The following is a 23,039-nucleotide window of genomic DNA, read 5'->3' as shown; positions in this document are numbered from 1 at the left end:
TCACTTACAAGAAAATTTTAAAATTTGACTTATTATTTATGTTCAAGGAGAGGTACAAATTTTAAGTTACAGTAGACGTACAAGGTTTGTACGGACAAACATTTTCCAGTCCCTTGGATAAATGAGAAGTAGAGTTACTGAGGTATAGGGTGGCTGTGTGTTTAATATTTAGGAATTTGCTAAGCATTATGGAAAGGCTTTTTTGCAGACCAGCAATGTGTGAGAGTTCTGTCACATGACACGCTGTCACCGACGTGGGTTGTCACCCAGTTTCACATCAGCCATTCTGAAGTGCATGTGGCGTCAGTTCCTTGGGATGTTAATTTGGATTTCCCTGACCACACATGTTGAACAGGTGCTTATTGGTACCTGATCGAATCTTTTTGTCCATTTTTCATTTGGGTCATTTCGTCTCCCTATTACGGAGCTATAAAAGACCTTTATATATTTTGTCTGAAAGTCCTTTGTCACGTGTCTACACTGCAAAGATCTCTGTCTGGAGCTTGCTATTCACTTTCCCATGACATTTGAGAGGCTTTAATTTTGATGAAGTCCAACGTACCATTTAAAATTTTATATTAATGCTTTCTATATCCTTTTTGAAAAATAGTTTTTTATTCCGGGTTTGACAGCTATTGTCCTTTCAAATGAATGTTTGTGTTTGGTGTAAGGTAGAGGTCAAGGCTCTTTGTTTCCCCGTCTAAACATACAATTGTTCCAGCACCGTTTGTTGAAAATATTTTCCTCCATTAAATTGTTTTGGTGCCTTGTTGAAAATTATTTGACCTTACGATTGTCTACCTCCATGTCTGAGCTCCATGCTAGTCTATTGATCTATTTGTCTGTGTTTATGCCCATAACAAGCTTTCTCGATTGCCGTAGTTTTTAAGAGTAAATCTTGAAGTCAGGCCCTATGGTAGCCCTACTGAATTATTTTTTAATATTTTTGGTTATCCTAGGTTGACTGTGTTTCCTTATAAATTTTAGAATCAGTTTGTTAATTAGTGTCAAAAAAAATCCTGCTAAGATTTTCATTGGGATTTCCCTGGTTTGATCAGTTTGGGAAGGATTTTGGAAGACAGTTTGACAGTATTGTATCATTTGATCCATAAACACGTTATATCTCTCTACTTATCTAGGTCCTCTGTAGTTCTTCTTGGCAATGTTTTATTATTTGTTTATTTGTACGTCTATAATTCAGTGTATTCTTAAGTATTACACATTTTTGCATGTTAGACTTCATAGATTGCTTTCTAAATTTTATTTTCCATTTGTTCATTGCTAGTGTATAGAAATACCTTCATTTTTGTTTATTGTTTTGCCTATTAAGACATGGCTAAAGTCACATAGTGTTTCTAGTAGTTTTTTTTTTTTTTTAGATTTTTCCTAAGTACACAATAATATTACCTGCAAAAATTGAGAGTTGGGTCTTACTGCGTCCTCTGTACACCTTTGATTTCTTTTTTCTTGCATTATTGAACTGGCTGGCACCTCCCATGGACACGGAACGGAAATGGTGAGAGCAGATTGTAAGAGGAGACCACTTCATCTTTCACTTCAAGCTTTTGGTGGCTCATGGATTCCCTTTATTAGGCTGAGGAGATCCTCTTCCACTGGTTCCCCAAGTGTTTTTCACGAATGATGATAAATTCAGGGCTTTTTGTGAATCTATTTGAAATGATCAAACGCTTTTTTTCTCCTTTATTCTATTAAGACAGTGATGTAAAGTTATGGATTTATGTGTGTTGTATTTTGGAGGAAAATCCTACTTGGTCATGAGTTATTATCCCTTGTATAAAGTACTATATTGAGTTATATAGTGCTGTATTCAATGTAATGATGTTTTTTACGGTTTTCAGTGACATGAGTTTTGAATATGACTGCCTGGTATAAGGTGCAGTTATAAGAATTTCTTGGTTTAAGAATTTCTTTTAGATGCCTTTGGTTTTTGTTGATGAACTCATTTGAGCATTATTTGTTTTCATTGAACACAGGATTCTTTGTACATGAAATATAATTTAAAATGTATATCTAATTATTTTTTAGGTTACCAATAACAACTGAGCTATTTATTGATGAGCCCAACGTTTTCTGTTAACTGAAATAGAAGAGGCCTTAATTTTTGTTTGTCATTTTTGTTTTCCTTAGTATTACTATTCAATCAAAGACATTTCTGTTGGCGGAATGTGTATTTGTTATGGCCATGCTAGTAGCTGCCCGTGGGATGAAACTACAAAGGTGAGTTCTAGTATTTTACAGTGTATTGAAGCTTCAAAATTGAAATTACAGCTATAATGTTTTACTTACTAGTTTTTATATTCAAGTCAGATGTTAAAAGGTATAAAATCACACTGCAGAAAAAGATTTATCAGATAATTTAACTGGTTTCATTTTTTGAACAATTTTATTTCACTTTGGAGGATATACATACACACACACACACACACACCCATATATATATATATATATATACATTTGTTTTCCTACTATGTCCAGCACAAAGCAGGGATTTTTTTTTTTTTTTTTGGTTTCATCATGATGAGTGTACTCTTTATGTTCTATCACTTATTTCACCCATCCCCCTATATCCCACCCACCTCCCCTCTGATAACCATCAGCTCATTCTCTATAATTAAGGGTCTGATTCTTGGTTTGCCTCTTTCTTTTATTCCCTTTGCTCATTTGTTTTGTTTCTTAAATTCTACATACAAATGAGATCATATGGTATTTGTCTTCCTCCAGCCGTCTTATTTCACTTAGCATTACACTCTCTAGACCTATCTATGTTATTGTAAATAGCAAGATTTCATTCTTTTTTATGGTGGAATAACATTCCATGGTATATATATACTGTTATTTTCTTTATTCATTCATCTATCAGTAGACACTTGGGCTGATTTCGTAGTTTGGCTTTTGTAAATAATGCTACTATAAACACAGGGGTGCATATGTCGTTTTGAATTAGCATTTTTGTTTTTTAGGGGGTAAATACCCAGTGGTGTAATTACTGGATTGTAGGCTAGTTCTATTTTTAACTTTTTGAGGAGCCTCCATACTGTTTTCCACAGTGGCTACACCAATTTGGATTCCCACCAACAATAGTGCAAGAGGGTTCCTTTTTCTCCACATCCTCGCCAACACCTGTTGGGTTTTTTTTTTTTTTTAATGTTTATTTATTTTAGAGAGAGAGAAACAGAGACAGAGTGCAAGTGGGAGAGGGGCCGAGAGAGAGAGGGAGACACAGAATCTAAAGCAGGCTCTAGGCTCTGAGCTGTCAGCACAGAGTCCAACACAGGTCTCGAACTTGTGAACCATGAGATCATGACCTGAGCCGAAGTCAGATGCTTAACTGACTGAGGCACCCGGGTGCCCCAACACCTATTGTTACTTGTGTTGTTGATTTTAGCATTCTGACAGGTGTGAGATGATATCTCACTGTAGTTTTGATTTGCATTTCCCTGATGATGAGTGATGTTGAGCATCTTTTCATGTGTCTGTTGGTTTGGAAAAATGTCTGTTCATGTTTTCTGCCCATTTTTTAATTGGATTAATTGGTTTTTTGGGGTGTTGAGTGGTATCAGTCTATATATTTTGGGTACTAACCCTTTATCACCTATGTCATCTGTAAATATCTTCTCCCATTCAGTAGGTTGCCTTTTAGTTTTGTTCCTTCACTGTACAGAAAGTTTATTTTGATTTAGTCCCAAAAGTTTATTTTTGCTTTTATTTCCCTTGCCCCAGGAGACATGTCAGAGAAATGACTGCCTGAGGTCTCCTCAAGGATTTTCATGGTTTCAGGTCTCACATTTAGATCTTTAATCTATTCTGAGTTTATTTATATGTATGGTGTGAGAAGGTGGGCCAGTTTCGTTCTTTTGCATGTAGCTGTCCGGTTTTCCCAACACCATTTGTGAAAGATACTGTCTTTTTCTCACTGTATATTTATTCCTCCTTTGTCAAAGATCACTTGGCCAAAGAATTGTGGGTTTATTTCTTGGGTTTTAAGTCTATTCCACTGATCTATGTGTCTATTTTTCATATCAGTGCCGTACTATCACTTTGTAATGTAACTTAAAATCTGGAATTGTGATACCTCCAGTTTTGTCTTTCATTTTCAAGATTGCTTTGGCTGTTTGAGGTCTTGTGTGGTTCCATACAACTTGTAGATTTATTTGTTCTAATTCTATGAAAATTTCTGTTGGTATTTTGATAGGGATTGTGTTAAATCTGTAGATTTCTTTGGATAGTATAGACATTTTAATAATAATTGTTCTTCCAATCCATGAACATGGAATTTCCTCCCATTATTTTGCATCTTCTTGAATTTCTTTCATCAGTATTTTATAGTTTTCAGAGGACAGTTCTTTCACCTCTTTGGTTGAGTTTCTTCCTAGATATTTTATTGGTTTTGGTGCAGTGGTAAATGGGATAGTTTTCTTTCTTTTTTTTTTTTTTTAATGTTTATTTAGTTTGAGAGCGAGAGAGAGATAAAGAGTATGTGTGAATGGATGAGGTATGGGGTGGGGGCAGAGAGAGGAGGAGAGAGAATCCCAAGCAGACTCCACTCTGTCAGTGCAGAGCCTAATGGGGAGCTTGATTCCACAAACTATGAGATCATGATCCGAGTTGAAATCAAGAGTCAGACATTTAACCTGCTGAACCACCCAGGTGCCCCAATGGGATTGTTTTCTTAATTTCCCTTTCTTTTGCTTCATTATTAGTGTATAGCAATGCAACAGATTTCTGTACATTGATTTTGCATCCTGCCACTTTACCGAATTCATTTATCAGTTCTAGTAGTTTTTTGGTGGAGTCTTTAGGGTTTTCCATATATGGTATCATGTTATCTACAAATAGTGAGAGCTTTACTTTTTTTTTAAATAGTTTATTGTCAAGTTGGTTTCCATATAACACCCAGTGCTCATCCCCACAAGTTCCCCTCCTCCATGCCCATCTCCCCCCTTCCCCTCTCCCCCACCCCCATCAGCCCTCAGTTTGTTCTTAGCATTCAAGAGTCTCTCATGGTTTGCCTCCCTCCCTCTCCCTCACTATTTTTCCCCTTCTTCTCCTCCACGGTCCTTCATTAGGTTCCTCCTAACCCTACTCTACGTGCAAACGTGTGGTATTTGTCCTCTGCCTGACTTATTTCGCTCAGCATAACACCCTCAAGTTCCATCCATGTTGTTACACATGGCCAGATTTCATTCTTTCTCATTAGAGCTTTGCTTTTTCCTTTACAATTTGGATGCCTTTTATTTCTTTAGTTTATCTTTTGATTGTAAGATGTGCTTCTAATTAAGCATTTACTAGGAATGTTTTGTGGTAAGATATAGCTAACATAATATTTACCATTTTAACCATTTAGAAGTATACAGTTCAGTGGCCTTATGAATTTTGAAGCTCTTCTCTCTATAAGACTGTCAAGCAAAAGGCCAACAAAGTTATAAATTATGCTCATATATTTTTAAAAGAATGGCTCCCCTCCTCCCATTTCTCTCCCTCTTCCATTTCTGTGGCACTAAATCAAGAGAAAATCAAGTTTACCCATGTTAGCACAATACTAAGGGAATAATTTGACACCCTGTCTTCTCTTAAACAACTTATATGAAGCGATTTGTTATTTCCCCCACACCCCCAATCTTCGTAATTCTCTGACTCTCGAATAGGATTATCCTCTTTTGAGGATGAAACCTCTGAAGATCAAGATAATTATTAATAGGAGCTTATAAGCCCTTAACATCAGTGCATGTTACTCTGAACACTTTTTGTTCATGAACCGATTTTATTTTTAGCCTTGTTGTGTCCCTCCTCGCTTCTCTTTGTCGCCGGGACACAGGTGTGTATTTTCCTCTAAGAGGTAAATGCCAGTATGCTTGATACAGCCGCGTGTCGTCCCGTGTACCGCCATGCCACGGATTTCCCTGGGGTAGGTTCTTCGTAAAATAAATATGCAGGCTCATTTTCAGAGGCGGTTTTGCATTCCCTGTTTCTAGAAACTGCAGTGTCAGTGTGAACACAACACGTGCGGGGAGAGCTGCACCCGGTGTTGCCCAGGCTACCACCAGCAGCCCTGGCGGCCCGGCACCGTTTCTTCTGGTAACACGTGTGAAAGTAAGTACACTGAGAGCTGGAAGAATGTCGTTGTCTTCCTTCTTAACATGCTTAACTTTATGAGGACCTGACATTTGTAGTTAGTACGTAACCTGTTTCCTTAAACATTCAAATAGTTCCCAAAGCTACATAGGACCTTAATACAACTTAAAGTGTTATGGCCCATGTGTGTCTTTTGGGATTTGCTATTTCAGCTAAAGTTCCTCTTCCCCTGTATTAGTTTATTCTTTATTAATGTGGGTTTAAGTTTTTTTTAATGTTTATTTATTTTTGAGAAAGAGACAGCATGGGCGAGGGAGGGGCGGAGAGAGAGAGAAGGGAACAGAGCATCCGAAGTGAGCTGTGTGCTGAGAGCACAGAGCCCGATGTGGGACTTGAACTCACAAACTTGAGATCATGACCTGAGCTGAAGTTGCATGCTTAACCAACAGAGCCACCCAGACGCCCCTAATTTGGGTTTAATTTTTAAATAGGCAATAGGTTCACATGGTTCCAACATCGACCAATATATACAAATATGTGGTGAAAAGTATCACTTCCGCTCCATCTCCATCCTTCCCACCTTTTACTGTTTCCTACTGTGGTCTTCCTGACATTCTTACGTAAATGAAGCCTACGTCGACACGTTCCTATCCCCAGGCTAGCTTGGACACAGAACCTAACATGTAATGCATGTCATTCTACACATTGCTTTTATATTTAACTATATATGCAATATGAAATGCTGTTCTCATTTTTAAATTTTATTGATTTTATTTTAATTCCAGTATAATTAACAGGTAGTGTTATGTTGGTTTCAGGTGTACAATATAGTGATTCAACAATTCTACGCATTACTCAGTGCTCACCATGATGAGTGTGTTCTTAATCCCCTTCACCTGTTTCACCCATCCCCCACCCACTTCTGTTCTCTTAACCATCACACTGTTCTGTATCAAAATGCTGTTATTAATTTTTTTAATGTTTTTTATTTATTTGTGAGAGACACAGAGAGACAGTGTGAGCAAGGGAGAGTCAGAGAGACAGGGAGACACAGACTCTGAAGCAGGCTCCAGGCTCTGAGCTGTCAGCACAGAGCCCGATGCAGGGCTCAAACCCACAAACCGTGAGATCATGACCTTAACCGAAGTCGGCGCTCAACTGACTGAGCCACCCAGGCGCCCCTCAAAATGCTGTTTTTAAAAACAGGAAGCACTGGGGCGCCTGGGTAGCTCAGTCAGTTGAGTGTCTTACTTTGGCTCACATCATGATCTCACGGTTCCTGAGTTCAAGCCCTGCATTGGGCTTGTTTGCTGATAGCTTAGAGCCTAGAGCCTGCTTCGGATTCTGTGTCTCCATCTCTCCCTGCCCCTCCCCTGCTAATGCTCTGTGTCTCTCTCTCAAAAATAAACATTAAAGGGGCGCCTGGGTGGCTTAGCCGGTTAAGCGTCCGACTTTCGCTTGGGTCATGATCTCGCGGTTCATGGGTTCGAGCCCCGCGTCGGGCTCTGTGCTGACTGCCAGCTCAGAGCCTGGAGCCTGTTTCAGTCTGTGACTCCCTCTCTCTCTGACCCTCCCTTGCTCGCGCTGTCTCTCTCTCTCTCTCTCTCCTAGAAATAAATAAAAACATTAAAAAAATTAAAAAAAATAAACATTAAAAATTTTTTTTAAATAAATAAAAACAGGAACACTGAATTCTATTAAATGGATGCCACCTAATTAAAATAGCTATCCATCCATGGATAGTTTGGGTGTTACCAGTCTTTTGTTAGCACAAACAGTGCTGCAGTGATTAACCCTGTACATGTCAGTCATAAGTGCAAAGTACTTCTGCAGGATATGATCCCGGAAGATAGGTTGAGGGGTCAAGTGGGTGTGCATGTTTATAGTTTTGACGGCGACTTCCATTGTCCTCCATCAGATTGTCCATATCCTATTAAAATGACCTATTCCGGAATTTTGATTTAATTTGCAGTCATAGACACTTACCTTGGGGAGGGAAGGGTTTTCTTTATATAGGACATAAGGGATATATGAATTGAGATGTTGAAATTCTCCTAGAGTGTAATTGTCACAATAAAGCCCAAGACTGTTACTATGATGGAAATGTTGCAAGTCAGAGGAGAAGCTTGAATATCGCAGGACAGTTCAGAGGAGGAGGGGTGTGCATCAACTGCCTGCAAAACACCATGGGAATCAATTGCGAAACCTGCATCGATGGATATTACAGACCGCACAATGTAAGAGTGTTTCTTCGCTGTAGCTGAATTTCATTGCCATTTCAAAGTGGAGACGAGACTTCAAGCGTCACCTTCATTATTAGAAAGTCATTTTCTTTTGTGATATTTCATTTAGATTCGTATTATGCCAGTAGCCTTTTTCACATATCAGGTTATTACTCTATCTGTGTGGTTTCTTGCTCAGAGTAGGATGGTCACTTGTTATTTAACTTGGATCGGGGCGGAGGGGAAGGGCTACTGGCTGTGTGATCCTGGTTTTGTAACACTAACTGTGAATGTAGAGAGTCAGCCATGTGTCGTGCCTGTAGGAAGTGCTCAGTGTCTCCTCCGCTGACCTGATATGTAGTTACGACCTGGCTCTCTGTGACAGTCTGGTCTGGGTGATGCTCCTAAATGGCTGTGAGAGATAGCTGAGCGAGGGCGGCCACGTAGCAGCGGTCACCGGAAAGGATGACGCTCCGCTAATGATACCAGGCCGTCCCATCACAAAACTGTTGGGGGCTTTCTGGCTTGAGCCCACCTTATGTTCCTGAGACCCAGCCTCCCTGGGTGTACAAAATCATTAGAACCGTCACTTCTTGAACAAAAAGCCGATCCTTTGTCATTGATATTGTTATTATTGCTAATATTGCTGTTATTTCTAGTGAGATAATCCAGGACAAACTCCCGCCTTTCAGGTGTCTCCTTATGAGGACAACCCTTGTCGTCCCTGTGACTGTGACCCTTTCGGGTCCCTCAGTTCAGTCTGTATTAAGGATGAGCTCCAATCTGGCTTACACAAAGGTAAGTACTTGATTCGTTCTGGGGCTTGAATTGATTTTGTGTGTGTGTGTGTGTGTGTGTGTGTGTGTGTGTGTGTGTGGCAGCCTTGTACCTGGTGGAACTGTTACCTTTGGATAGCGGTTGGATAATCTGATCCTCTTGATTCTTCTGTTCACGAAACGCTTATTCAGCACTTACTGTGTGTCAGGCAATGTTTTTAGAACCCGGGAATGTGTCCTGAACAAGATGATCACAATTCCAGCTCACAGGCAGACGAACAAGTACATGCATAATATAACTCCAGGTCGGGATGAATGCTGTGGGCGTTAAGGAGAACTAGGAATCGTGATTGGAGGAAGATGAGGTGTAAAGGAGGCAACGTTGGGCGATGAAATGACATTTGAGCAGATAATTGAGCATTTGATGAGAGACGAAATAAGATTCAGTTTCAAGCCATATGGGGAACACAGTAAATAGCAACCCCTCTATTTAGCTCTTAGAAGACACTCACAAAGCTTTCGCATACATCATCTCGCAAAGCAAACAATTTCTCCCGCTAACTTTGCAAATGTCAGTGTTCTTTCTGTTTCAAACACTGGCGAAGGACTGGCAAATACCAGAATCTCCTGAAAAGGTTGCATTTGTTCAGACTTCTGTGACCTCATCCAATCCTCAGTCACTAGCAGTGAAAATGGATATTGATCAGCAGGGAAGGATGTGCCAAACTGTGGGGCCCACCCGAAATGTGGAGGGTAATTTACAGAATCGAATTAATCCTTACATGTGACTGGTGATGGGAGCCTAACGATACTGAGGATGATGTTGATTATAGCAACAATTACCCTTGATTGGGTTCATTTTAAAAAATATATCATTTAAGCGTTCAACCATAGCAGAAATTATTTAACGCATTTTATAGGCAAGGAAACTAGCGCAGAGCAGTTAAGAAACTTGGCTGAGGTTACACAATTAGAAAGTTTCAAAGCCGGCATTAAAAGAAGAGATTGTGTCCATTGTCCTTTACCATTTCTTTTGTGCTTTAACAAAGAAAATAACACTGTATTTTGTGATACAATTCACTAGATACAATTCACCCATTTAAAGTGTATGATTCCGTATATTCATAGTTACAACCATCAAGGCAGCCCAATTTTAGATCATTTTCATCACCTCAGAAAGAAATCCCTTACCTGTTGGTAATCATTCCCCATTTCCCTCCACGCCTCCATCCCTGCCCGAGGCACCCACTAATCTACTTTCTCTCTATAGATTTGCTTATTCGGACATTTCATATGAATAGAACATACAGTAGATGGTCTTTTACAACTGGCTTCTTTCACTTAGCATAATGTTTTCAAGGTTTATCCATGTTGTAGCATCTATCAGTACTTTTTTTTTCCCCCTGAATACTACTCTACTGTATTTATATGCCACATTTTGTATATCCCTTCATCAGTTAATGAGTATTTCATTTATTTCCACTTTCTGGTTATTATGAATAAGGCTGCTGCAAGTATTCACATGTAACATTTTTGTGGATGTATGTTTCATTTTTCTCACGTAAAAGGACAGGAGTGGAATTGCTGGGTCAGATAGTAAGTCTCTGCTTAATATTTTGGAGACATGTCAAACCGTTTTCCAAAGTCACGGTGCCGTTTTACCTTCTCATTAGCCTCTCTCTGTTTTTCATCTCTGTTTTCTTTTTTTAAATCATGGGTTGACAAGCTATGGTCCATGTGCCATATCTGGCACACTGCCTGTTTTTGTATATAAAGTTTTATTAGAACAGAGCTATGCTCATCTGCTTATGTATTATGCGTGGCTGCTTTGAAGCAGTCATGGCAGAATTGAGTAACTGCATTAGCAATTCTTTGGCCAAAAAAGTTGGAACTATTTCATGTCTGGCACTTTACAGAAATAGTTTGCCAACCCCTACTTTACCTTTTGAGCCTCCTGATGGGCCACCGCTATCTTTTCTTCCCAGGGAAGTGGCCAGGTCAATGTCCGTGCAAGGAAGGCTACGCAGGAGAAAAATGTGATCGCTGCCAGTTTGGTTACAAGGCTTACCCAGCCTGTGTCCGCTGTGAGTGTAGCCGGGCTGGCAGTGTGAACGAGGACCCATGCTCAGAACCTTGTCTGTGTAAGGTATGTGGGGGGGGGAGGGTTAAAGGTGACCCTGAGTTTCCTTTGATGTGTGCAAGAAAGGAACACATTCCATAGGCTCAGAAGATCAGTTCTTGAGCAAAGCAGCAAGGTTTAAGGAGAACTCTCCTTCCCCACATCTTCCCGAGAAGCATGAAGTTATGTCACATCCATGTCTTTGGACTTAGATGGGCACACCCAGTTTGGTTTTTTTGGTGCCTTCTGGACAATGGCCACATAGTCCAGAGGTATTTCTGTGATTTCCAAGATGAAATCAACTACTACATTTCTGCGGCCTGGGCCATTAACCTCTTGTATGACATTCTTTTCCAGCTTAATTTTTAGAGGAGAACCAGTTATAAGAACATTAATTAAAGGCAGATATGTTATTGTGGGTTTCTCTTAAAAAGGAATTGGACAGGGGCGTGCCTGGGTGGCTCAGTCAGTTTAAAGTCCGACTTCAGCTCAGGTCATGATCTCATGGTTAATGGGTTGGAGCCCCACATCAGGCTCTGTGCTGACAGCTTGGAGCCTGGAGCCTGCTTCCGAATCTGTGTCTCCCTCTCTCTCTCCCCCTCCTCTACCCATGCTCTGTCTCTCTCTGTCTCTCAAAAATAAATAAACATTAAAAAATGTTAAAAAAGAAAGGAATTGGACAATGATTAAAAAAACACATTAAATAATTAATGATTTTAAAAAATTGGCTATCTGATATTAATATCCATTTTCTCATAATAACCATAATTGTAGGACTTCTCATTGTATCTTAAGTGCTTCTTCCTATGTAAGCACACATCATAAGTGACTGAAAGTAATCTTGAGCATATTAATAAGACAAACAATTATATAGCACTCTTCAGATTTTAAGCTTCTTTAAAGATTAGCAAAATTGGGAGATTTCAAATAAAGCAATTTGAAAGAAGCCATTTTAATACAATGACCAAGCTCTGAGATCCTGACCCTCATTCTTGACTACAAAATTAAATGGTAATTATTTCGAAATATGTATCCTGGAAATAATGACTTCATGAGGCTTTACATTTACTTTGAGCATCTATTTATTTACTTGTTTCTCTGGATCACTAAACAACTTTCTTGTTAATGTCATGTTAATACCAGCGTATTCTGTCTACCTAGAACACTTTGGTTTCAGGGCAAATCTTTTGTCTAACGTGCAGGAAAATGTCGAAGGGGAAAATTGTGACCTCTGCAAGCCGGGATTCTATAACCTGAAGGAGAGAAACCCCAAGGGCTGCTCAGAGTGCTTCTGCTTCGGCGTGTCTGATGTCTGCGGCAGCCTTTCTTGGTCTATCAGTCAGGTGCGGGTACCTTCCCTGAGCCAGAATTTAAGAAGCGTGCCCACTCAAATGAGTTTTCTGGGACCTGTGTTCTTTCCCTCTCTTGGAAACACCGCTGTCAGCAGTTAGCAGTGACACTGGCATGGATCAGAAGCCACTTGCTATTGGAGTGTCACGAAGATTTCTTCCTTGGTCATGTGTTTATTCCTACGTACATTTCCCTACCCAAACAATAGGATATTATGGTATCATAGAATGTATCATGTTTAAATTTCTCCTGTGGGGAAATGTATCAGGTTGTGGGGTCAGATCTCACCCCACCTGCTCCACGCTGGTCTCAGGCCAGGACGTACAGCAGGACATGGGCTCATGAGGAATTTTCTAGTCCAGAGCACCTGGTGGGGGTAGGTACAACAGTGAGTGACGTAGGGACTATAGCCTCAGTTGTTCTGGGAATGGGGAGTCATAGGGCATGCCAAATGGTGCCTTGGGAGGAGAGTGTGATGGCCGGGGCTTAGGAAGGACTGCATGGCACAGGGTTCGTCCATGGTAACCACCTCACCTCCCCACGGCCATCTGGGGAGACCAGTATTCAGGGAGGGGTTGGGGGGTGCTAGTCCCTCACTCTCCTTTCCCTCCCTTCTCCCTCCCTCCCTCCCTGCCTGGCAGGCTGGGAGGAGTGGGAGCCCCATGCGGGAGGGAGTGGGAATTCCAGGCAGTAATGAGAATGAAGGCCACCATGCGGTGGCCACCATGCTGTGGCCTATGGCCACCATGCTGGGGTGATGGCTTTTCCTCTCTTTGTAGATGACAAATTGGGAGGATAAGATCTGGAGGTTTAATTTACATACTTTTTAGCTCTTTGGTGAAAAGCAAGAAGCAATGACGAAGAAATCAGAGTTAGCAAAAACATTTTGTTCAATGCATTTATATTAAGGTCTTTGCTATTTTTTAAAATCTAAAATGTATATCTGTAGCCTTGACAATTTTGCTCACCTGCTTGCTTATAATTGATCTGGATTTGAGGAGTGTTGACTCATTCTCAGATTTTCTCGGCCCTTTGACAAGTAGGAGGGTCATGCGTCGTGTGGTCCTGTGGCCACAGTGTGTTAGCTCTGTCCCTGGCTAAGCTTTCTGGGTCTGTTTCTTCATCATGAGGATTTCTGGGTGAAAACTAAGGTGATTTCTATTTCGTATTCCGACATTCTGAATCTTTTTTTAAGGTGAAAGATATGTCTGGGTGGCTTGTCACCGACCTGATCAGTGCAAGCAAGGTCCCGTCTCAGCAGGACGCTCTGGGTGGGCGTCATCAGGTCAGCATCAACAACACGGTGGCCGTGCAGAGCCTGACTTCCAAGTATTACTGGTTGGCTCCGGAGGCCTACCTCGGAAATAAGGTAGGCCCATCACCAGAAGTAACATCTTGGACAAAGATCTCAAGGCACATTGAGAAAGAACGTAACTTGACAATTTAAGTCATCTTATGGTTACTTGAGGGTTTGACAGAAAATTATATAGCATTTACTTATATCTGCCCAACCCACATGGTCTTGCTTATCCTTGCTTGACTTTATAACATCATTAAGATATGAACTTTGTTCTCGGCCATATTGGTCATAAGCAGTCTGTTGTAGGAAGTCTACAGATTCGGATGATCTGGGAATAGACTCAGTCATTCGAGCTTGGTGTTCACCTACCTACACCACACGTTCAGTTTGTTTTAAAGTAATGGTATGTTGGGGTGCCTGGGTGGCTCAGTCGGCTCAGTGTCCGACTTCTGCACAGGTCATGATCTCATAGCTTGTGAGTTCAAACCCTGCTTTGGGCTCTGTGTGGACAGCTCAGAGCCTGGAGCCTGCTTCAGATGCTGTCTCTCTCTCTCTCTGCCTTTTCACCACTCCTACTCTGTCTCTCTCTGTCTCTCAAAAATAAGTAGACATTAAAAACTTTTTAAGTAAAAAAAATAATAAGGTAATGATATGTTTCACCGTAGTGCAGGTCTTATAGATTGGTAAGCTGTTTCATTTGTTGGTTATATTTTAATTTTAGAACTTGTTTTACTTAGATTTAGGTTTAAGTAGTATTTATTTTGAAAATGATTCTTTTTTCTCATCGAATTATAATCCTAGAAGATGTACTCTGTTTATAATGGGATCTAATTACCAAAAGTCAATGATTTATTTTTTTCTGTTATGATCGCCTTTCCATTCTCTGGCTCAAAGACTAGATTTTGAATGTGATATTATTGTAACATTCCTGTCACAATGAAAATTTCCACTTTACATTAAAGGAGATCACCAGGAAGAAAAACCTTTCATCCTTCTTCTAGCTGATGAGACAGGATCCTTATTGTTCTCCTACAAGCTGGGCAATGAGATCAAAATGTTGGGGTTATTGTCATGAATTTAACTCCTAAATCCTAGAGGATTTAAGTGAAATACACGTGTACTGTGTGATTCGCAGGAGTTTATTTATGCTAATTAATCTGGGGGGAGTCTCTAAGAAGGAATGCATCTTCTGTCCATTTAAATTTTTTTTAATGTTTATTTTTTTGAGAGAGAGAGAGACAGAGCACGAGTGAGGGAGGGGCAGAGAGAGAAGGAGACCCAGAATCTGAAGCAGGCTCCAGGCTCTGAGCTGTCAGCACAGAGCCCAATGCAGGGCTCAAACTGATGAACTGTGAGATCGTGACCTGAGCTGAAGCCCAACACCCAACCAACTGAGCCACCCAGGCGCCCCAACTGTCCTTTTAAATTATATTCTGCATTGTGGTGCCTGAGAGGCTCAGGTAACTGATCTCGGTTCATGAGTTTGAGCCCCACATCAGGCTCTGTGCTGTTAAGCTTCAGATACTCTGCCTTCCTCTCTCTCTGCCCCTCCCCTGCACTCGCTCTCTCTCTCTCTTTCAAAAATAAATAAACATTAAAAAAATTATATCCTGCAGTTTGGCAATATCGATTAAACACACTATTCTTATAATATGCTTTCTTTTCACTGGCTTAATATGAACTTCCTTCCATACTACGGCCACTTGGACACCTTGTAGCCTGGTTGTTTCCCGATGGGTCCTAGCCACCACTTCCTCTTCCTGGGGGGCTGAGATCATTTGCCCTCGGTGTTTACTCCCGCTTACATGTTTCAGCTGACTGCTTTTGGTGGATTCCTGAAGTACACGGTGTCCTATGATATTCCAGTGGAGATGGTGGACGGTGGTGACCTCATGTCTCACGCCGATGTTATCATCAAGGTAGGTGCTCTCACATTGCTTTGCTGTAGAGCTCGAGGGCTTAGTTGGGTGACGGTTTTGTGACTCCGAGTGGCTAAGGGACACTCTGGCAGCAAGGAGCACACGCCCAGGTGGCTGTTCAGCAGTGCTTTGCCTGATCTGGAAACTGACCAGACAGTGTGAGCGTTGTCTTTGGGTCCATTTCCGGAATTGCCTGAGGACAGCTCGTGTGGCTCTTCCACGGATCCTTGAAGCTGACGCGTCTTTTCACATTTAAAACGGAGACAGGTGTTTGCCTTGATGTTGGAACTACCTTGTCAGCCATTTGAGTCCCTCTGTCTCCTCCTTCATTGGCTCCCATATGAATAGTTAGGCAGTAGCACTTGGCAGTGTGGGGACAGGAGATGCGGTGCCGTTTTTGTTCTCAGCCTCTGTCCCTAATCCTGTATCCTCACTCCCCTCCTCCCCTGTCACAAAAAGGCCCAGCTCAGCCTCCCCAGAAATTTTCCCAAAGGTAAGAAACCACTTCAGCTTCTAGTCTGCACCTTTGATGACCCAAATCTCCCTGTCCAGCCTGTGGCAAGTGGGGACAGTGTGACCTCAAGCATTTTTGTGAATGGGAATTTATTAAAAGCTAGAGGTATTCTTACATAGTTTTTCTACTTTTGCCCTTCAGTTAAAGATCAGGGGTGTCATGGTGCACCTGGGTGGCTCGGTCAGTTAAGCGTCCGACTTCAGCTCAGGTCATGATCACATGGTTCATGGGTTCAAGCCCCGTGTCTGGCTCTGTGCTGACAGCTCAGAGCCTGGAGCCTGCTTCGGATTCTGTGTCTCCTTCTCTCTCTTCCCTCCCCCCCACCAAATACAAATAAAAATATTAAAAAAGTTTTTAAAAAAAGATTAGAGGTGTTGGATTAATCACTTTGAGGAAAATTGTGGGCAGATATATACCGTTTCTTTTCTGAGATCCCAGGGAAGGACCTGTCTTTAGATTTAAACTCTGAATCCCTCTGAAGGGGAGACCCTGAAACACCTTTCCTCTGATCGTTTTGGACCAAGAGCTATAGACACTATTGCATGTTTACCCTGAGAACCTAAGCACAAATAAAAAGCACATTGCTGAATACAAATTTGCTTTTACTTTTTGACCAGGAAGTTGAATTACAAATATATTTCCTCTTGCTTTAAATGTTAGGGAAATGGACTCACTCTGAGCACCCAGGCGGAGGGCCTGTCATTACAACCCTATGAAGAGTATTTGAACGTGGTCAGACTTGTGCCAGAGAACTTCCGAGATTTTCATAACAAAAGGGAGATAGATCGTGACCAGCTGATGACTGTCCTGGCCAACATGACACATCTCTTGATCAGAGCCAACTACAATTCTGCAAAAATGGCTCTTTACAGGTGGGTACTGAATGAGAGGGAAAGGTTTTGGTGAAGGTATGTTAATCTTGTCCTCACCTATTAGTATGCATTTTAAGCATAATGTATTTTACTTGATTATTTTAAAGGTGCACCTAATGGAACCAGCTGTCGTAAAAATATGTTTATGACTATAATATTATGGACGATATAAGAATAGTTGTCCAAGAAACTGTGTCTCAGTTAGGAGATAGTCTAGGATGGTTTTCTGAGAACTTCCTGACAAGTTAACAATCGGCTGGACCATCTTGCATCTACTTTTCACACTCCTCATGTTAACAGTCTTAGATCTTACTGTCTATTTAAGCTAACGTTCCCCTCTTTAGTCTTTTTACTGCTTCTAGAAGGTCAATCTCTGGCAATGCCAGGCTAAGTGTAAATATTGGCTACAGCCAGTGCAAACACAGGATTATACATTTAAGGACAATCTCTGTATTTGAGATAGGATGATGGAATGGATTCATTTTTCCGAAATGCTTCACCTCAGGCTGGACACCATCAGACCCTTCCCACAGCTGTCTGGACAATCACATGCCTTTCCACCAAATGCTCAAAGGCCTCCCCGCGAATACTGATGGCTTGCAGAAATCATATTGGTGTGAAAATCTTTAGTTGCTTACAAAAGTCACATCCCTGTTTTGCCTGAACAAGCCTTTTTTAAGAATCCACCTTCATCAAGGTGTTAGATGTCATTTGCAGGTGGGTGGCTAAGTCACATGAGGACCCCTTTCTATTGGTAGGTTGGATTCTGTCTCTTTGGACACAGCCAGCCCTAATGTCATAGACCTGACACTGGCCACCGAGGTGGAACACTGTGAATGTCCCCAAGGCTACGCAGGGATCTCCTGTGAGGTAAGGCTCCTCTTCCTGTCCCTTCCTGTCCCCTTCCCATACACTTCCTTTTGTTTTTTCCTAAGGGGAAAAAAGCACATCGAAGGTAATACAATGACCCACATTTGCATTTTAACTTTAGAAACTTAATGTTTGACTCAGACTTTTGGAGGCTGTAGGAATATTGGTAATCACGATGTTTAAGGAAATCTGGTGCCTCTTCCAGGGGGCTCCTGAGGCACCTGGAAATGCTCCGACTTAAGTCTACTCCCTTGCCTTAGTCATCTGGAAAGTTCCATGCCATATTTTGCATTTCTAAGGGGGATTGAACTTGACTGTATCTGAATGTTGACTAATCACAAGCATGCAACCTAGAAAACACTAGGCAAGCCAGACCCATTTTGAGACTTTTTATGGCCCCCAGCTACATTAACTTAGGTGAGCTCCACCTCACAACGAAGGGTAAGAAAATGCACTTGCAGTCAATCATCACCGAAAGTAGTCTGTTGGTTAGAAAATTTTTTTTGGAAATAATTTTGAAACTATTTGGACATTAACGTTGATAATAACTCTCTCCTGCTGAGAACTCTTTATATATTGGGCACCATCCTAACATCTTTCTGTAGGAAAGGGCTAGGAAGTAGTCTCATTAGGTTTCAAGTTCATCTGTGCTGTTAACTGCCAAATGGTCCTGCCTCTCCCATGTTCAAGACTGACGATAATTATGAACATTTGTTCATAATTAGGCTGTTATTTTTTTGGCAATCATTTTTACAAAGAGAGAACATTGTATTTATGATCCGATTTTATGAATCTTTATCAGCTATAAACTTTGCAGCTAATAAAGCTGGCCTATGCTTTATGATGTCAATATTTAATTATTTCTATTGCTATTTTAAATTTTTTGCAGCATTGTTTCATTTTTGACCTAGTGAACTTTTTTTTTAGATCTAAAACGTTTCTTTTTAGACCAAGAAATTACATATCGTAATTCCTATGTAGTTAATGCTTAACGGGTAAATGACCTAAAGGCTACCTCACAGAGTGTGCGATGTGGAAGGAAATAGGAAAACTGGAGGATCAAGTAAGAGCCTGACCCAGCCCGACCAAGAGGGGGCAGCAGTGAGCAGGTGCGGCTGGAGAACCGAAAGTCCACTGGGTTTGGAGGGAAAGGTACCCATGTGCTTAAGATGATGGCTCAAGCTAGTGCATGGAGCTTAACGCATATATTTCAGTGTTTTTGTCAGGCAGAAGAACTCTTTCTCTAATCAAAGCTGACAGAAGGAATTGGGCAGCTATTGGTGGGGAATGAAATTCTTTTTTTTTTTTTTTAAGTTTATTTATTTTGAGAGAGACAGAGAGAGAGAGAAAGAAAGAAAGCACAAGTGGGAGAGGGGCAGAGAGAAGGAGAGGCAGAATCCCAAGAAGGCCATCAGCGCAGAGCCCAGTGCGGGACTCAGACTCAGGAGCCTTGAGATCATTACCTGAGCTGAGATCAAGAGTCGGACGCTTCACTGACTGCACCACCCAGGCACCCTGGGAATGGAATTCTCGATGGCACTGTAGCGACCACACAGCCCCCAGGCAGCCCCTCCTCGGTGCCCACCTGTAGACTTTCCCATTGTCCTTGAGGAGAGTATGGGTGCATGGAGGTGTTAGGGGACATCCTCAAGGTCAGTGCGAATGAGCACATGTATATCTTATTTACATAAAGAAAATAAAATTTTAATACTTTTTACGATAAAAACGGAATCCACATCCCTCCTCCATAGCCCCACGGGAGTATGCTGGCCTCCAAAGTAATCACTCCCCAGTCTGTACTGTGAACATGTTTTGTGTCTGGTGTGGTCCCTGGCACCTCTGCGGCCGCTGGCCTGAGTGGTATACACACCCGACTTCGAATCACTCCACTGGCACGGTGGGTATCATGTCTAACTCTTCTGTGTTCCAGACTTCACGTCTATAAAGTAGAATATTTCTCAGGGTCATCATGAGAATTACATGGAAGACTGTGTCCGGGGTGGCCCCCTGTTCCTCACAGGCAGGGGACGGCACCCTGGATACCGTGAAAAGCACACCTGTAATGTTTGCGCAATTAAACTGATGCCGTTTGACACAGACCTACGCTTGAACACTTTGATGGTAACATTTACTGAATTTTATGCAGAAGAAAATAAAATCAAGTTGAGAGGAAACTGTTCTCTTGATTGAAACACTGGTGAAGTGGTTGAGTGTTATGATTTCTAGTAATATTGCAGCAAATGCCACTCAAGTGCATGTATAGCCACTAGGTTTGGGTGTACATGCTTCTACCCTTAAAAAGAAATAAGGGGGAAATGGGTGATGGGCTTTGAGGAGGGCACTTGTTGGGATGAGCACTGGGTGTTGTATGCAAGCAATGAATCATGGGAATCTATCCTCAAAACCAAGAGCACACTATACACTGCACGTTTGGTAACTTGACAATAAATTATATATACAAAAATTTTTTCAAAAATTAAAACTAAATAAATAATAACAAAAAGAAATAAGGAACTGGATTGTGATCATGATTGTACACTTTGGTAAGTTTACTAAAAAATTCATTGTACTGTACCCTGAAGATGGGTGCATTTTAGGGGTGCCTAGGTGGCTCAGTCAGTTAAGCATCCGACTTTGGCTCAGGTCACGATCTCGCAGTTCTTGAGTTCAAGCCCCACATCAGGCTCTGTGCTGACAGCTCAGAGCCTAGAGCCTGCTGCAGATTCTGTGTCTCCCTCTTTCTCTGCCCCTCCCCCATTCACACTCAGTCTCTCTCTCCAAAATAAATAAACATTTAAAAAAAGTTCTAAAAAATAGGTGCATTTTTTGGCACATAAATGATGCCTCGGTAAAGAAGTTTGCAGGAAAAAGAGAAATTTCTTTATTTATGGAAAATGGAGCCGTTTTTGTTTCTAATGTATTGAAAAGAAGATGAGGAGTGCCTGGATGGCTCAGTTGGTTAAGTGTCCTGCTCTTGATTTTGGCTCAGGTCACAATCTTGCAGTTTCCTGATATCGAGCCCCGTGTCAGGCTCTGCACTGAGAGCAGGGAGCTGCTTGGAATTCTCTGTCTCCCTTTCTCTGTGCCCCTCCCCTACTCGTGTTCGCTCTCTCTCTCTGTCTTTTCGTGTTTCCTCTCTCTCTTGATAAATAAATAAACTTTAAGAAATTTAAAAGTAATAATAAAAAAAGATGATGATTTGGATAATGTCCAAGGTTGCCTTCTGTCTTTTGCAGTCCTGCCTCCCTGGCTATTACCGTGTGGATGGAATACTCTTTGGAGGAATTTGTCAACCCTGTGAATGCCACGGCCATGCAACCGAATGTGATATCCACGGCGTTTGCTTTGTGAGTCTGTTCCCAAAACCTCGAGTGCCTTCTCCTACCCTTCCCAAAGTCATCTGCCATGCAGAGTGCTTTTTAAAAATTGCTTCCTCCATCGAAGATTATCCCTGCCCTTGTAGACCCCAAAGGAAATTTTCAGACTTCAGTTCATGTCATAAAATGTTTCCTGCTACCCCCTGACGCACACTTTTTTTGGGAAAAAAAAAAAAGTTACTTTGGTGAAAACGGAAAAGGGATATATAATTTCATTGCAGGTTTATTATTAGAACAACAAATTACTTTGTAAGATTATAAAGTGATATAAAGGTAGAAAATATTATCCACTGATTAAGTAAAAAGGATCAGGACTTTTACATGAAAATTCTCATATTTTTTAACATATTACACAGTATATCATAAAAGGAATAATACAATTTCTGATAATCACACTCGTTTGTTCAATATATAATGCTTCATAGCTCGGATAAACTCTTTGAACAAGTACTTCTTTCATGCAACAGGAGTTGAAACATGGCTTGACAAATATGCAGTTAATCTTGAGAATGAACTTTGGGGCAGATACAGGGCAAGACTTGTTTTTTAACTTCAATCAGGAATTCCTTTAGGTTCTTTTGCCTGGGAGCCAGGCCACACTCCTGGGTTCTAATGGATTTACTGCACGTAGATGGAGTGAACACATATGTTAATCAGCGGAGTCAGATTCACTGCAGGGAAACGTTCATGCTCTTTCCAGAAGAGATTGATTGAGTCCCAGGGCGAGGGAAAATTAATTATCAGACCCGTGGAGATGCCCTGGATTGCTTATTCTCTCTAGAGCCTAGTTTTTCTTGATTCTGTAAGTAAAGCTTTCATTTTGTTCTTTGTTCATTTCTCTGTTCTGGGAATGTGTGTGTCTGTAGGAATTGCATGAAATGATGATTTGCACACACACTCAGTCCCTCAGGACTAGTTTCCCAGAGCTTGATGAGGTTGTTGCTTTTTCTAAAATGCCTCTGCCTTTCCACCTGGGTTCTCAAGGCCAGCCTTCCAGGGCCCTCTGCCAGCAGTGGGGGGGAGGGGGTGGAGTAGTCTGGGGGTACGGGGGTCGGCTGGTCGACAGGCGTGGATGTGGCACCAATGACTTTGGGTACAGGTGGACTGAAAGGGTATTTGTACAGGCTTCTATCAATGTATATTTATAAAATTAAAAATAAATACCCACATTAAAGTGAAGATGCTAATAGCACCTGGCCTTCAAGTCCTAATGATCATAAATGATAAGGGTTTTTATCACTGAAAAATTTTCGGAAACCATGTTAGATGTACAGAAAGGCTTACAAAACCAGTATAGAGAGACCCTGTGCGGCCTTCACCCTGCTTCCCCTGATGCTGCTGCCTTGCATAACCAGAGTCTGGTGATCAAAACTAAGACATTCACTCTGGCTCCATCTCATCCACGGACTGCAGACTTCACTCTGATGTCATCAGATTTTCCACTCGTGTCCCGTTCCTTTCCAGCATCAAGCATTTTAGATAAGAAGACGTGAAGGTGGCCTCTCGGTGCACACTGTCAGGGACATGTAGTGCCCTGGTCTTTTTCCTGGGGACGTTAGCCTGGGACAGCCAGAGAAGGTGGTGACGGCCAGGTTTTTCCACTGTAAAGTTATTTTTCTTTTCCAAT

General features: G+C 41.4%; 1 protein-coding gene across 2 annotated transcripts in view; it reads left to right on the top strand.

The window, feature by feature from the left end:
* The window catches only part of LAMA1 (laminin subunit alpha 1), a 167,311-nt gene that overhangs the window by 57,029 nt on the left and 87,243 nt on the right, over positions 1 to 23,039 (top strand). For both annotated transcript variants that reach the window (XM_039218722.1, XM_039218721.1), the window contains exons 6-16: positions 2,149 to 2,238; positions 5,994 to 6,111; positions 8,152 to 8,330; positions 9,008 to 9,113; positions 11,077 to 11,237; positions 12,413 to 12,553; positions 13,756 to 13,929; positions 15,675 to 15,779; positions 16,954 to 17,165; positions 17,924 to 18,035; positions 21,272 to 21,382. In XM_039218722.1, coding sequence (XP_039074653.1) covers positions 2,149 to 2,238; positions 5,994 to 6,111; positions 8,152 to 8,330; positions 9,008 to 9,113; positions 11,077 to 11,237; positions 12,413 to 12,553; positions 13,756 to 13,929; positions 15,675 to 15,779; positions 16,954 to 17,165; positions 17,924 to 18,035; positions 21,272 to 21,382 — 1,509 coding nt within the window. The remainder of the gene's footprint in view (positions 1 to 2,148; positions 2,239 to 5,993; positions 6,112 to 8,151; positions 8,331 to 9,007; positions 9,114 to 11,076; positions 11,238 to 12,412; positions 12,554 to 13,755; positions 13,930 to 15,674; positions 15,780 to 16,953; positions 17,166 to 17,923; positions 18,036 to 21,271; positions 21,383 to 23,039) is intronic.

Source organism: Hyaena hyaena, unplaced genomic scaffold (assembly GCF_003009895.1).
Source record: "Hyaena hyaena isolate Hyena2069 unplaced genomic scaffold, ASM300989v1 scaffold_777, whole genome shotgun sequence".
NCBI classification, from domain to species: Eukaryota; Metazoa; Chordata; class Mammalia; order Carnivora; family Hyaenidae; genus Hyaena; species Hyaena hyaena.
Note: the sequence above shows the minus strand (reverse complement) of the source record. Positions and strands in the feature narration are given on the sequence as shown.